This window comes from Silurus aristotelis (assembly GCF_946808225.1).
Source record: "Silurus aristotelis genome assembly, chromosome: 15".
NCBI classification, from domain to species: domain Eukaryota; kingdom Metazoa; phylum Chordata; class Actinopteri; order Siluriformes; family Siluridae; genus Silurus; species Silurus aristotelis.
This window is the reverse complement of record NC_139588.1, coordinates 15,890,182-15,906,129: the sequence shown is the minus strand read 5'-3', so window position 1 is coordinate 15,906,129 and position 15,948 is coordinate 15,890,182. Positions and strand designations below refer to the sequence as shown.

General features: G+C 39.5%; 1 protein-coding gene across 2 annotated transcripts in view; it reads right to left on the bottom strand.

The window, feature by feature from the left end:
• Positions 1-12,688, bottom strand: part of LOC310737716 (MAM domain-containing glycosylphosphatidylinositol anchor protein 2) — a 194,891-nt gene extending 182,203 nt beyond the window's left edge. The window contains exon 1 of one of the 2 annotated variants that reach the window (XR_014536877.1): positions 11,165-12,688. Coding sequence is in view for 1 of the 2 variants with exons in the window: in XM_083562244.1 (XP_083418370.1) it covers positions 11,165-11,237 (73 nt within the window). In the remaining variant the exon portion in view is untranslated. The remainder of the gene's footprint in view (positions 1-11,164) is intronic. The other variant, XM_083562244.1, reaches the window with a different exon arrangement.
• Between the last annotated feature and the right edge of the window lie 3,260 nt (positions 12,689-15,948).

Below are 15,948 nucleotides of genomic sequence, written 5' to 3'. Positions count from 1 at the left end.
CGATTTAGTAGGGAATAATTGGTTTTAAGCAGCAGGGTCACATAATATTACCCAGCACGGCCATTTCCCTCCTACTAGCTAAGTATAAGGAAATGTGGAGCAAAAGGTCCCGAGAATGTCAAGAATGAGGACACTGGAGTAGATGAGTTTACTTATTGTGGCTACCCTGTGGTAAATGTGAAATCCTTGAGAGTAATTGAGAGAGAGAGAGAGAGAGAGAGAGAGAGAGAGAGAGAGAGAGAGAGAGAGAGAGAGAGAGAGAGAGAGAGAGAGAGAGAGAGAGAGAGAGAGAGGCTAAAATTTTAATCTAAAATTATTTTTGTATTATAAGAACATGATCTTACATTTCTATACTTGGTTACTAGTTATATAAAATTATCTATTATATAAAAAACTGCAGTAAAAAAACAAACAAACAAGAAGAAAAAAAAACGCATTTATTTGTAATCTATCCAAACATTTCTTGTTTTAGTTGGCTGATTAAATATTATTGAAATCTGGTTTGAGCAATAAAACTCATTCTGACAGGCATAAGAAATATTTATGGAAGAAGAAAAAATTCATTACGCACGTCATTACTTGGGGGAAGAATGTATGCTCATACCGATGATAGAAGTAAAAAAACTTTTTAAAATGAGATGCATCAAGAGGCATAAGCAATCCATTTTAATCTATCAAAATTTAATCATGGGGGTTCTCATAATTTCTGCTGCTAATACTACATGAGCTGTCTATAATCTTATATTCCTGCTTTGTGATAATTAATTTATTAGGCATTATCCATGACAGTAAGTAATATCCCTGAATATCGAGGATGAATGTCTTGGTTGTGTATAATGCATACCAGATTCTAGAAAAATAGATGTTAAATAAAACAAGCCCACCATACACCAAACACCTGTAGACACATTTGTAGACACCTGACCATCACACCCATGTTTGGTTCTTCCCCAAACTGGTGTTACATAGTTAAACAATTTAAGAGGATGTGTCATTCTAGCATTACACTGAAGCTAAGAGGCCCAAAATAGTGCCAGCATGACAATAGACATAGTATACCAAGGCAGGACTTAAAACCCACCCCAGGCCCCTTTACCTGACCCCACTAAAGCTCTTGTGGCTGAATAAGCACAAATCTTCATAGTCATGCTCCATCTAGTGGAAAGCCTTCCCAGAAGAGTGGAGCTCATTATAGTAGCAAAACGGGGCCAAAGATGAATTGGGATGTTTAACAAATACACATGGGTGTGATTGTCAGGTGGGCAAACATTTGGGCATTTATTTTCCCCAGATAAAAAAAAAACAAAAACAAAGCATTATTTGGAAACTGTAACTGCAATCAGTACTATCACTGCTCTCATGATACAGTTGTTCATCAGTAAAGTTTCTAATGCGAGTTGTAACTCCGTCTTGTTGTTTGCCTACCGAGTCCAATTACTCTGTGCTTCTTCCACCCAATGAATCTGACGTTTGATGGCCTTAAAGAGCTTGCAAGTGCTTGGGAGTTTAATCACATGCATAATCACGCTGTCACATATGCACTAATGGAGTCTCTTCCATGCCTTGATGAATCTGCGTACGTTTATTTGATGTACCAGACTACGGATACTTGCACAAAACCCATTAAATTGTGTCTCTCCGTCTCGGCTGGCCTACATACAAGCCAAAACACAGATTTTTCTCCAGAGTGAAAGGCAAGAAGCAACAATGCCATGCTGGTTGCTGTCTGACTCCCTGGTGCAGAAGAGCGAGGAGGAGAACGGAAGTATGAGAGACAGAAGTGCGAGTAAAAGGAGAGATATGTTTGCGCCCCCCCCCCCCCCCCCCCAGTCATCAGCTGTACATCATCGACATTTGAGGCGTTCCAAGGCATCACCGTCAACACGCTTGGCTCAGTTTTGCTCTGTGCTTGTCAGAGCTGCTTAAAAGCCTGATTGCTAGTGAGATAAGTAGCCCCTTCGAGTTGCCTGGGAGATTATTATTGTTTTTTTGGTTCTTTTTCCTGCAAAGCCTCTTCTAACTCTCTTGCGCAATGCTTGCGTGGGGTGATGAGGACTCTCGGGTTGCAATCACTTCGCATTCTTTTCAGCGATTTATTCCCTGGCATGTAAAGAGCAGGAAAAAACAAGGAAGTTGGGGTCTGAGTAGGAGGGTGCTGTGGATTTTGTCTCCATGACAACAGACATCACTTCAGACAGGAGCTGCACATGGAATGGATGTGTAGGATGTGTGGGAGCCACACAACGGAAGAGTAGCGTGAGACTGCCAATGAGTCTCATGCCAAACGCTCGCTCAGCCGTGTCATCAGCACAATCTTAATCAACGGGAGGCCACCTACAAACATCACAGTGGATCGTGGAACATTTTTTTTAAGCCAATGGAGTGTTAATAAGCAAAGGTGCTGCACTAAGGAAGCAATACATTCAATAAAACCTGGAAATGTACTTAATGGTCATATGCTATGAACGACCAAAGGGCCAACGTGTCATTTTGTAAATGTGCATTAAAGGATGAGTGAAACACCGGTGTGGTGCTGAACACCTTGATTGTTTATTTTAGTGCTGATTTGACACAGCAGGATTTTTCCAATTTTTCTCTTGTTCAGTTCAATAACAAAAGAAGGTCAATGCTGGCAGATTTTGGTAGATGACAGCACACACAGAGTACCAAAGACTTTTGTCACCTTATTGATCTTAGAGACAAGATGTGTCCATTGATCCTATCCAGTGCACTGTGGGCCCTAATCTTCAAATAAACCAGCACATCACACACCCTCATCTTGCAGAAAGCCCCTAACATCAATCAAGCTGAAACAAAGACTTTATTTTCTGAAATATTTATGAGAAATATTTTGGAATAAAATCCTCATTACACAATTAAGTAGCAGCAAGCCACATAAAGCTGATATTCATTACCGAGTAATTTCCACATAAATCCTCCACAGAAATGTCCACATAATCAAGACAAAGCCATCTGACTCAGCCATGAGCAAAAGAACCCTGATCAGTCTTTAGAATAGCTCTACGTGCTTCCGTAGACTTCTTGGTAAAGTTCAAGCAGGCGAAATCATTTTAGTCTTTCGTTTCTTCTCATTACTGTAGGAAATGTGAGGGTCTCAATCCAAGGGAATTGATGAAGGACTCTGGAGGAGGCTCTGGAAAGCAACAAAGGCTGCTTTAGTTTCACCCGTCGAATACATTTGCATAGCTTAGAAGTCCAGCATCTGAAGCAGCTCATGAAAAGATATCCAAGAAGCTGAGTTGAGTTTAGAAGTAACCGATGAAGGGAGGGAAAGGGAATGGTAAGGATTTGCAGTGCTAATAGGAACAGAAAGTTCCTGTCACCTTTAAAACAACGAAGAAAGAAAACACAAAAACAAAGGAAGAAAGAAATCCACCTCTTCTCTCTTTCTTGACCAACACGTTTAAAATGTGTGGTGTTCGTTATCATCTTTCTGCTGCAGTGTTTGCATGCACAGTCTGCGAGGCTGGGTCATAGTTTGTCAGAAGTCTCTCTGAAAATAAAATCCTAACACAGCAACCAGCAACATACTGTATCTGGAACAGCAGGAGGCCTATTGAACAAGAGGGTAGGGTGGTGAACGGCAAGTAGAAACAGGTGATAACATGAATTTTGTTTTTGTTTTGAAAACAAAAAGCCTCATGCTTTAACAGAGATGCAGGATGTGGCAGATTTGTGTGTTATCTGAGAACGACAATAAATATCTTAAAAATTCAAGCTTTTTTGAAATCATTATTTATATATATATAAGAACGTACAGCTTGAACTGTTACACACAGCAATTCCTCAACAATATAGTAAGTGGTACACACAGAATGGTGCGATAAACAAAAAACATCATGTGCGATGAGGCACTGTGAGTGGAAACGGCATGTTGAAAAGTGAGGTCAGAAGAAATTTTTTTTTTGTTTGTTTTTCATTTAACTGCCAAGAAGCATCTGGTTACTCAAATACCCACACATGCCACCATGCTGAGAAGAAAAGCATCCCAGCATACATCAATCATTGAGGTAGATGAGCAGAAGAAGCCCATAACATACAGTACACACCGCCCAGGCATAACTTTATGGCCAGCGATCAGGCATAACATTGTGCCAAGCTGCATAAAATTGTGTTGTTCCCCCTTTTGCTGCCAAAACAGTCCTGACCCATCGAGCATTAACAGCATTAACTTCTTCAGCAATTTCAGCTACAGGAGCTCGTCTGTTGAATCGGACCACACGGGCCAGCCTTCGCTCCCCACGTGCATCAATGAGCCTTGTCAGCAGCCCCGTTCTGGTGTTAGGTAGTTGTTTTGACAGTCAGGTAATGCAATGTAGCACTAGATTTTTCAATCCTGCATTTTGCAATATCATGTAGCGTCTCATTTCTGCAGCTATGTACTTTCTAATCGCCCAGACTGATTCAGCCAGGAAATGCTGTCTGAATGCAGCAGAGAGACTTTGCTTTGCCTGGCTTCCTTTATGCTTTCATCTTCATTCCAACCAAGCAAGAAAAAAAGGGGTGATGTTGAAGCAAATGTATAGATATGTTTGTGGTCTTCACACTGTGCTCTTATTCATCAGATTCTAGACGTTTTTTTGTCCACCACGCATTGTTAGCATTTTACTTTCCCGGAAACCAATTATTTATACACATTACAATTTTGGGAGATATGATGATGCAATTATTGCTGTTTTTCTCAAGCTAAAATGGAAGCCCCAGCATACTATATTATGCAGCTTACTCAATGTAGTGTTCAATATAAAGATCTATGAGAGCATTGTCTCAACAAAAAAAAAAAAAACACACATTATGCTATACTCAGTACTGTATAGCTTAAACTATGTTTAAAGCGTAAACACTCTGTTAATAACTTCACTCCTGTAGCAATGATACTTAGATAACCGCTCCTCTAAAGCTTTATCTCATCATAGCAGCAGCATTAACGCTGCCTTCAATACTTACCCCTTCTATTCTTATTCTTATTCAACACTGCTGGACATTTGCTGCAGGGGTAGTAAAACCTTCAGATATTTCTATCCTTCCTCCAGTGTACTGTTCCAATAATTTAGAAAGCCTGCTCTGAAGAAAGTATGCGTAAAACGGCCATTAGTGTCCAGATTGTAGTCAAAAGCTGGTTCCTTTTATACAGTACACACATTTCCTTCAGTCTGCACATTAAACTGCATTCTTAGCAAAAGCATGCGAACCATGTAGAGTGCCTAATAAAAACGGTGAAAAGTGCACAAATAATGGTTCCAGCTGACAACACTGAAAACCCCTAGCTGACAAAGCTATATTATCTCCATTTCCAAGATTGTGATTGTGCATTTTATTTATACTTTCAGTTAGCATGCTAGTCACATGGTGGTGCTAGTAACTATATCTTGCTCATTGTATGGCAGTGTTATATTATTTCTTCCAGTATAAACCTTATAGCTGACAAAGCTTTTTTATCTACATCATTTCTACAAATTATCCACATTGCCCTACAACATTTATGTTTATTACTTACCAAGCAATCTATTTATACATACATTCAGCATGCTCAATACATAGTGGTGCCTAAAGGTTTGACATAATTTCTTATAGAAATTAGTACATACATGTGCATATACATGAAAATTTCAAACTAATAGCAACCTTAAACATCCTTAAGCATGAGGCCAGAAAAGTGTAGGTGGAGCATCTGAAGCTAAAACTATAGGGTAGTGCCTTCACTGTAAGCTCTAATTACTGCAGATTTTTGCTCCAGTACGGCAGACCCTCTGATCCATTTGAAAAGCTAAATCGCGAGCTGTTCTTGAGCTAGATCTGATGTATTAGCAATTGTTCAATCCAGCTTACAACCACATGGTGTGAGTGTAACGAGCTGATAACTGTTTAGGTGAAACAAAGAATACATTAAATAAGCACCCATTTTTTGCAGGCTTATTGAGCTATGTAAAGAACATTGTGAATGTCCTGCCTCTCTCTGAACGATTATTCATTGGAACTGCTTTTCTACGACTTATCTGAAATCAGAAATTCTTTCTTTTTCAGCTTTTTCAATTGAATTCAAATAATGCTTGCATAAATGCTTCTACACACGAGCTATTCACAGGTAACAAAGGCTGTTTCGAGCAAAAAAGAAATATCTTTATGGCTCCAAATCGTGTTATTTGCCAATTCCTGTCCAAACTCATTAGCATTAGTGATCGAAAAATCTGCCTAAAATGTGTTTATGTTGTGCAGCTGGCCTCAAGTAGGACAGAAAGGCCATGCTGAATTGTAACACAAAAACACAGAAAATTACCAAATGAATGTTGTAAGCGTAGTCAGGCTTCGGATAGGAGGGTGAACAGAAACAACAATTAATCATGTAATGCCATATTAAATCAGCTAGGGGCTGCAATCTAGCTGTATTCACTTGTTTGTATGTGTGATAATCTGGTGCGGTGACCCATGAGGAGAAGGCAAGAGACTGAGCAGAGGAGCAGTGACATAACCTAATGACAGAAGAACCTGATAAGAACCGGCATAAAATTTGCTTTTCCTATTAATGCTTTAACTATCAATACTTTAGAAGAGTTTCGATTCCGAGCCAGTTGTGTCTTACTGTAAAGTGCTGCAATAGTAGTCAGCTTGTGTAAATTCATGCTACATCTACAGTCTGACAAGGGTGCTCCTAATACTTACACTCTCATTATACACGTATTTTGCGACTACAGTTGCGAATAAGACCATGACCAGCCATCACCAATGAAGACGACAGTCCACTGGAATACATTGTTGTTTATAAAAGAGTATAAATTGCTCTTTTAGGTGCCACAGACTATTTATATCTAAACAGTATTTAGATGTTTGGCGAGTAATGCTCAGGTTTGCACAGCTCATTTTTATGTTTATCAAGAGCTGAAAACATGAAGTATCTGTTTATATATAAATGTCTATATATATCTCAATCCATATCTGTATTAATTTTTATATTTCTTGTGTTTTGTCTAATCCAGAAACATTGCTGGGTTTTTTTGTGTGTTTTGGCTTCTTTCCACAACGACACCACTATGGTTCATGAAACACTGGATCGAAAAAGCTAGAGGTAGAAACGCCAACACTGTGCCCTTTTAATAATTTTTTTAGTAGTCTTGTGGGTCAAATGTTATATGTTGTGTGTGTTTGTTTGCACAAGCCAAATTTGAACCAAAATTGTCCTCTTGAAATACAAGCATTTTGGAAATTAATTTTTTCATACTTGCACACGTATGTTGATGAATGCCAATCACAGGTAAATTACCAGGCGTCTGCACAACACAGCTGATTTGCATTAAGTGACAGCTAAAGGGGGGGGGGGGGGGATAGAAGTAATAGAAGGTAAAACTCACAGAGCAGAAAGCACAAAATGAATACTGAACTGACATTTCTCGGAGGCAGAGATTGGAATGAGAATAAAAAAAATTATTATTTGGCAGCAAAACCACTCATGGCACTAAAATATGGGGAGAAACCACAATTCATGTTCTGTACTGTTTCAGTAATGCAGGGACAATCTTCTTGGAGAGGTGAAGGACATTGCAGCTACTATATGGGAAATTAGTTCCAAGTTTAAAACAAAAATGTCAGGGAAAAAAAGGAAAATGAAGCCTTCTGTGTAAAATAAATGGATGGCTCGATTTCTCCCATTTGCACCAGAAACTTTTGCTTCACAGAGTGTGGTTACTCGTAGTAACCACATCCTCACTACAGACTTTGAAGGAGGATTGTGCTCTGGTTTATTCAGGCATGCAGCACAGCAGGGAGGATACGGCTCATTGTAGGTTGAGACACACTGCATCGGTCACTTACCACTCTTTGAAACATGCCAGTAGCAAGCAATCCAAGCATGGACAAAACTTGGACATGCACAGGAATAGCACAGTATCTATTTATTGGTTGAATTAATGCTGGCTCTGAAGTGTTACCCGGGATTTAAAAAGAAGAGGCAAACAAAACCTATTAAAAAAAAGCTTACATCCCTTTTTTTTTTTATAATAATCATACAGAAGCTCAGCATGTGCTAACTCTTCAAGTGATTCCATTTTTACCTTTAGCACTGCCTCAGCTTATGAGCGCCATTTTGTCAATTTTTACTTCAGATTTTCTATTTCTTATAATCTATGTTACAGGTCTGAACATTTCTGTGTGATTTAAATTAATAAGCATTAAAATCAGTTGAGGTTTATACACCTATCAGACATAACATTATGACCACCTACTTTAGCTGCCAAAACAGTCTTGACCCATCGAGCATTAACAGCTTTAACTTCTTCAGCAATTTGAGTTACAGAAGCTTGTCTGTTAAATCAGACCATACCAGTGCGCCTCAATGAGCTTTGGCCACCACAGTCGCTGATTCACCACTGTTCCTTCCTTGGAGCACTTTTGATAGATAATGACCACTGCAGACAGGGAACATCCCACCAGAGCTGCGGTTTTGGAGATGCTCTGACCCAGTCATCTAAACATCCCAATTTGGCCCTCGTCAAACCTTGCAAGGGCCACATCAACTTTGAGGACCAAATGTTCACTTGCTGCCTACTATATCCCACTCACAAACAGGTGCCATGATGAAGAGATAATCAGTGTTATTCACTCACCCCTCATAATGTTATAATGTGATAGTGTTACGCCTGATCAGTGTATAAGTCAGTCTTCCAATATTCATATACGTATACCTTCATATACATATAATAAATGAAGAGACACTGCCTGTGAATTCCTCAAATACACATGATGGGTTGAGCTTGAACAGGTTTTTTTTTTTTTGTATTTGCACCTGCCCACAATAGTTTCTAATGAATTTAGTTGGTACTTTATCCCAAAATATGAAAAATTAGACTCATAATTGAAACCACATCGACCCTGACCAGGCAGTTATTGCTCTAAATGCCTTACTCAGCATTGTGTGCTCGAAGTAATGAATGTGGTCTTTTTTTATTGTCCTGTGGTGTGACTACTTACTCACCTGCATGAAAGAAAAAGCAACAAAAAACTGGCAGTGTTTAATGTTTTAGTTCCTCATATTTCACCGTGGCATCTGATTCCTGTTCTTGCCTCACAGTAATACAATCTGATGTGGTGTTCTGCTGTTGAGGCTCATCCACCTCAAGGCATGGATCTGTGTGATTTTATGCATTGTGATGCTGTAAATTGTTGGGCTGACTGGATGATTACATGAATGAACAGGAGAACAGGGGACGTGTCCTTTCCTCTGAACCTTTATATTACTGGAAAATACCTGGCACTTTACTGGATTTATCAAAGTGCAGTAACACAGAAATGACATATGTTTAATTCTTATGGCAAACAAACAAAAAAATGAAAAAAAATAAAAAAATCTGTAACTAAGTTTAAGATAAGAATGGGCCATGTACCAAAAGTGAAAAACAAACATTGAGAACCAGTGCTTTTCGTGTTTCTGCAGTTTTATTTTTCATTCACATGCAACAGTGCCTTGATTTATGCTTTTCATTAAAGCTGACTTACAAAACCACAGTGTCTTTGTAGTGTTCAATTTGCAATGAGAAATCTTTGTCGATTTATTTTTTTTTCTACAAATTAAGCACGGAAATTAACTACACTTCACCCTTAAAGTTATTGGTGCACCGACAACCTAATATAAGCTAATTCTAAGCTAAAATTCTGAAACTGTTATTGCATAACCGCAACAACGACTGAATTTTATTCGACGTATACAGCAAAAGACAGAAACACCACAGGAATTTTGCACCTAAATTGATTTTAATTTGTCAAACATAAACATGTAACCAGAGGGGTTGATCTGTTGTGCTTTTCATGGCCTCCAATTATTTCTTTGATGCTCTCTTGTTTGAATAAGCCATCAGTAACTGCAACAGAATAACAAAAACATCTATTTGGTCAAAATAATAAGCTTTACTTAATACTGAATGGTCCAATTTGGAGTCAATTTCCAGTCTATTAAGAAAGCTAACTTAACCATTTTCTGGCCAACAATGGGCGATAATTACAACACCTATAAAACACTCTGTCTTTGGGCCAATGAAATGAGTTCAATTACATTTTATCAGCAGATCCCATACCTCAGTCTCATTTAAATGAATTGCTTCTGCCCCATAAGTGGTACACCTTGGCAATAATGAATTGGCCACTCAGCTCTCATGCAATCTCCTATTACAATGGCTTAGTAGGCCTCTTGCGTGTTATCACATATGATTGATAACATAATAGTTAGCCTAAGAGTCCAAACCCACTATCCAGTAGCTCTGGCTAATCCGGTCTGTAATAACTCCAATAATAATAATACCCACTCAAATTCAATTCCACACCGACTGCTTTGTTCTTATAGAATTTTATACTGAACCAAAGTCCATCTCATTTGGACATATCCGTTCCTGCACTTGGGGTTAAAGTCCTCGCTCATGGTTCAACAGAACCTCAGTGAAGCATGCTGCAACACTGATACTGTGAACTGATGTGGTTGAGATGTTGAATCGTTCTGTAGCCACTGTGAGCATGACCTATAGTCTGACCGGATCTGCCACAAGCTGCCCCAAGCAACACTGGCTCTGAGCGAACGCTGCTTTTCCCCCCTATGACATTTGCACAGTGCCCATTATGATTCATACGAATGCAAGACTCACTCAGCTCCCCATGCAAGGACTCACACATGTACCACCAGAATGACACTAGTTGCATTATCAGTGCACTCCAGAAGGCCACTAGCTCTGAAATTGCACTTTAGTCTTAAATGCACATATTACAGAGCTAATCTTCAGGCTTAATAAAAACAATTTATAGTAACAATAATAACGAAAGTATGAATTCTATGGAGTGATGCTGAAAAACAGGCCAATGTTCATATTCTGAGGGAGCCAATACTTTATTTATGGCCTGTATTGACAAAACGTTCAGTCAATAAAACACACATAATGAGCGTCAATCAGCCAATAGTTTGCATTTATCATTATCTGATTGATCATTTCAGATGGTAAATCAATGCACGTCGATGACCTGTGTCCAAATATCACGTGAATCAGCATTACTCACGCAAAACAGAAAGCTGTCATCACCTATAGATGTACCGCACGCGGAAGAGACGGTAATGTCCTAATTATTGTTGTTGATTGTTTGTCCAAGGTCACGTTCAAGCCGATTGACTTACCGTACACCCCCTGAGCGGAAATGCCGTCCAGGATCAGCGTAACAAGCCCCAAAATGCTGATAATCCCATCCATCTTCACTCGCCTCTCCTCATATCTGGAGTGAACAGGAGAGAAAGTGTTTCCCGGTGGAGAGAGGAGGAAGGTAGGGGTTCATTCACACAAGCAGCCGCACCGAGCCCCGCACGCGCCGATTGATCTCGCGCTCCGAAACGGATCTTATCGAGCGGCGATCAAAGGCGCCCGGATTTCCGGCTCGGTCTCAAAAAAATAAAAAATATAATCGGTCCGATTTTTTGGGGGAGGTTTAGAACATGTGACCCAAAAGCAGCCCTCACATGAACGGCGGATGTGGTATAACGGAGAAGAGGGATGATGTAGAGAGAGGCTATAGCATCGATCCTCCGTGATGCCAGCTGATGCACAAGCTGTACCCGGTTCAGCGTCGTAAAAGGGCGGAAAGCGTCCGATTCCCACGCACGCCACGGCGCGAGCGTGCCGACCGCGGGAGTTGTGACTGTAAGTCGCCAGCGGTATTTACTCCTTTTGGCCGCGGATTTGACTCTGTCTGTCCGTCTGTCCTGTCTCTCACCGTCCCTCTGTCTACCTGAAGCTCGGACCCCCGCCCTCTCTCTCTCTCTCTCTCTCTCTCTCTCTCTCTCTCTCTCTCTCTCTCTCTCTCTATCTATCTCTCTTTCGCCGATCACTGTAGCTCGTGCCTTTTCGCGCTCACAAATCCGGAGAGCGGCTTTTTCCTCCCGACGCGCGGATGACGAACACGGCTCGGCTCGTGACGCGACGGACGGACGGGCGCGCGCACCGCGCTTTATTTCTCAGCGGCGCGCGTGCAACACCGCGCGAAACGAGCGGAGCAGAAATAAGTCATATTTCCCCCTTTCCCGGTTAGGGTTCCTAGCAACAGTAGCAGCAATCTGCGACGCGACACCGACTCCTGGCCCCGTGCGGACCGTCACAAGAATCTCTCCGTCACATTGCGCAAGACGGCGCGCGCGCGCGCGCTATGGAAACGGAGCGCCGGCGATGCACGCGGCCGCGCTTTTCTTCGCTACGTCAACGGGAGCGCGCGCGCGCGACACCCGCGGCTCCTCTCATCAGTATGGAAGACTACACGCGTGCTAGACTACACACTACCCTACACACACGCACGCGCGTGCACGCGGAAGGAACCGTAAGAAACGTAGCTTGGGCACGAAGGGGGTGGAAATTGGAGCGTAAAACCTGAAACAACCAAAATCACTGAAGGTTTGCTCTTCGTGACCCTGGCATCAGCTCCGACAGCCGTAAACCAATCAAACGCATTCAGAACACGTCGCACAGTTATTACAGCATTCACAACAAGAACAGGATACACACAGACAACACGACTGAGAGGGGAAAAAACAATAAATATAAACACATGAGATCACTATTCCAGAACAGGCTAAACCGTTTATATAATTTCACATCCATACCATGAAAGCCTAAAATAGTTCTAATAATATGTTATAAACTTTTTCCTGGTAATGGAAACATTTTCTGCAAATGGAAGTTTCTCATCGACTGTTCTCTTGATAAATACACAAACACTTTAATAAAAAATTTTTTAAAAAAGTAATTTTTTATCTGATTATCAAAATGTGCTCATTCAGAAAAAAAATCATAAGTACTGTAGAACCAATTCTGCCTAATGGGTAAAACAGCGCCCCCTTTTGACGGATGTGCAGTTTAATGTGGACAGATGCACCTAATTTTTGTCTGTATTGTTTTCAATTAACAAATGATAACCATGAGTTGTATTATTATTATTATTATTATTATTATTATTATTATTATTATTATTATTATTATTATTATTATTATTATAAATTCAATGTGCTTATGTGTTTGTTTTACACCTAATTGTATAAAGAATATTTAATTCTAATTCTAATGATCATCATATGGTTATTTAATACAAACACAGAGATAGAAAAAGAGTCCCTTGTCCTATGTCCCCTATATTGTTAAGTAATTGTTATGTTAATGTCTCTCTCTCTCTCTCTCTCTCTCTCTCTCTCTCTCTCTCTCTCTCTCTCTCTCTCTCTCTCACACTCTCTCTCTCTCTCTCTCTCTCTCTCTCTCTCTCTCTCTCTCTCTCTCTCTCTCTCTCTCCCCTCAAAGATATGCTCATGACACTTATTAAATGAGCGTGTATGCACTGTATGAGAGTAAATACCATTCAGCTAGTTTAAGAATTAAAACTCCCATCTGTCTGTCTCTGATCATTCACTCTCGTATTGTCCTTTACAGCAATCCATCCTATATAGACAGAAGCAGCTCTACATGAGGGAGGATCAGAGTTAAAGCTCCATCTGTCTAACACAGATTAACTTCTTCCAGTCCTGTTCTTTGCTCTCAGACAATCATAGGAATATATAGCAGGCCTATATCTATTCAAGCTTTTTTCATACTGTATGTCCCAGCTGTAAAAGTGACACATGAAGCTATAGGAAACTACAATTTTATGAATTGCTAGGTTATTTACTGAAAATTCCATACTGGAGGTATATGTTGTGTTTATATTACAAGGTATTATTTAAAATTAGGGATTGTAATAAATAAAAAAAAAAGACTCACTTTAATTCTTAGGCAATTCCATAGAAGAAGTCCCACTGTGTCGAAGTGTAGGAGGGAGTTTTTTGAGCTGCCAATGCTAAAATAACGAACATTAGCCTGCCTCGTTTTCAGTGCGAAGCTTCCTGTTCCTCTATGTCTACTGTCGACATCACTGCACAAATGTGGCATTTGAGGCGAATGATTACTTTGAACTTCTATCTGTACAACAAGAGAGTCTTTGTTCACTCTCACCAGGGAGTTGTTCAAATTGGAATGACACAGCCCTGAAACACAGCCTCAAAGCACTCTGTGCAATTACCTTTTCTCTTCAGGAATACCTGTGTTTTTTTCTTTTTTCCCCCCTTTTTTTTGTATGGATGGCACAACAAAGAAATGCACTGGAAAAGGCGACAAAGAGGTCAGTGCTTTACTTGTTTCAAACAATTACAGATCATTTGTAATGAGTTCACTGGCCAAACAATTTATTCCAGAGAGAAGTAGGGCAGCCACTAAGATTGTGCAGGTGGATTGAGTGCTAGTGGTCTCAAATTTATAAGAAGTCATATACACTGGTGTCACGCACACACACACACACACACACACACACACACACACACACACACACACACACACACACACACACACACACACACACACACACTGACTGCCTGTTTTGTAGGCAAATGGTTTGTACATGCTCTCCTACCAAGGTACTCTCATTATAAAATATAGAATATCCTAAAAAGGTAGAAAATGTCCAGTCTTTTTTCCCAGAAATGTTCAATCAGACATTTTTCATTTCCAAGATAGAGGTCTTTTAACATTTTAACTAAATCCCAAATTCATGCCTAGGGCTTTACTGGCAATATTCTAATGTTACTAAGGTAAAAAATAGGCACAGCACTGCATTACAATGAAGGGATATGGCCCATGGCTGTAACTATGACAGCTAGAGAAAAGTAGCTGGTTGGGAAAATGTGTCTTGTCCAAGTTCTAATCTGCTTCATGAAGAAACTGTAAATGAATCAGTGAACCGTGGAATGAGGTGATAGATTTTAATCAAGTTAACAATCCCTGAGAGATTTGTTTTTAACGTGTGGGGTAAAGCAAAAAGAAGACAAAAGGCCCCATAACTTTACCATGTGACACTTCCAAATAATCACTGTGTAGTAGATAGCTTCATCACCAAAATACAATATTCTAAGACTGCAACATTAACAATAGATTAAGATTGAACCCGAATATGTTGTGATGTGGTGGAATAAAATTCAGGTTTATAGGCAGTACAAAGTTGGAAGAGCTCCTGGGGTTTAATATTTCACAACCTTCTGGTCCCGAAAAATAGCACTTACAATTTATGTATTTAGACACACAACATATACAGATGTACAGTATATGTATATATCTATCCATCTATATATCTCAATAGCCCATATGAGAACACAGATTTATATACATATAGTACATACACATAAATTTTTTTTTTAAGGTAAGTCAAAATATAAAACTCATTAACAAGAAATTTAGGTAAGAGAACAGAAGTGACTGAAGCGATCAATGAATATTTCCCCAATGATATAAGAGTAGACAGAGATCAGTCAAGTGAAAAGACAGCAATGAAGCTCATGTTTAAATGCCATGAGTGGCTTTTACCTCACATGACTTCCACTGATATGGCTGATACTGATACTCTGTGATAACTCATTTCCCATGTGGAAAATTTGTACAGGGAGATTTTATATATATATATATATATATATATATATATATATATATATATATATATATATATATATATATATATATATATATATATATAAAATTTCAACCAGATGTAAAGTTCTAGAATGTTTTGTTGCCCCAAAGAATAAATCCTAAAACAGTAAAATATAATCACATAAAAAAAAAATAAAAAAAAAATATTCCAATCTGTTTTAGTTAAAATTTCAATCCTAGAACTTTATATCTGGTTGAGATGCAGAACATTTAAACATGTAAGGTAATGGGAAAGTTTTTGACTAGTCTTAATAGTTTTAAGGAAACCTAGCCTTAGTTTACTGTCCCTGGCTGACAGGGGTTAAGCCCATGTTATAGCCCATCAATCAGTGTTTGAATTTCTAACAATTCTAAGATGCTTTTCTGCTCACCATAGTCAGTGCCAGTCAATAGAGACGATTTGTTGTTGTTCTGT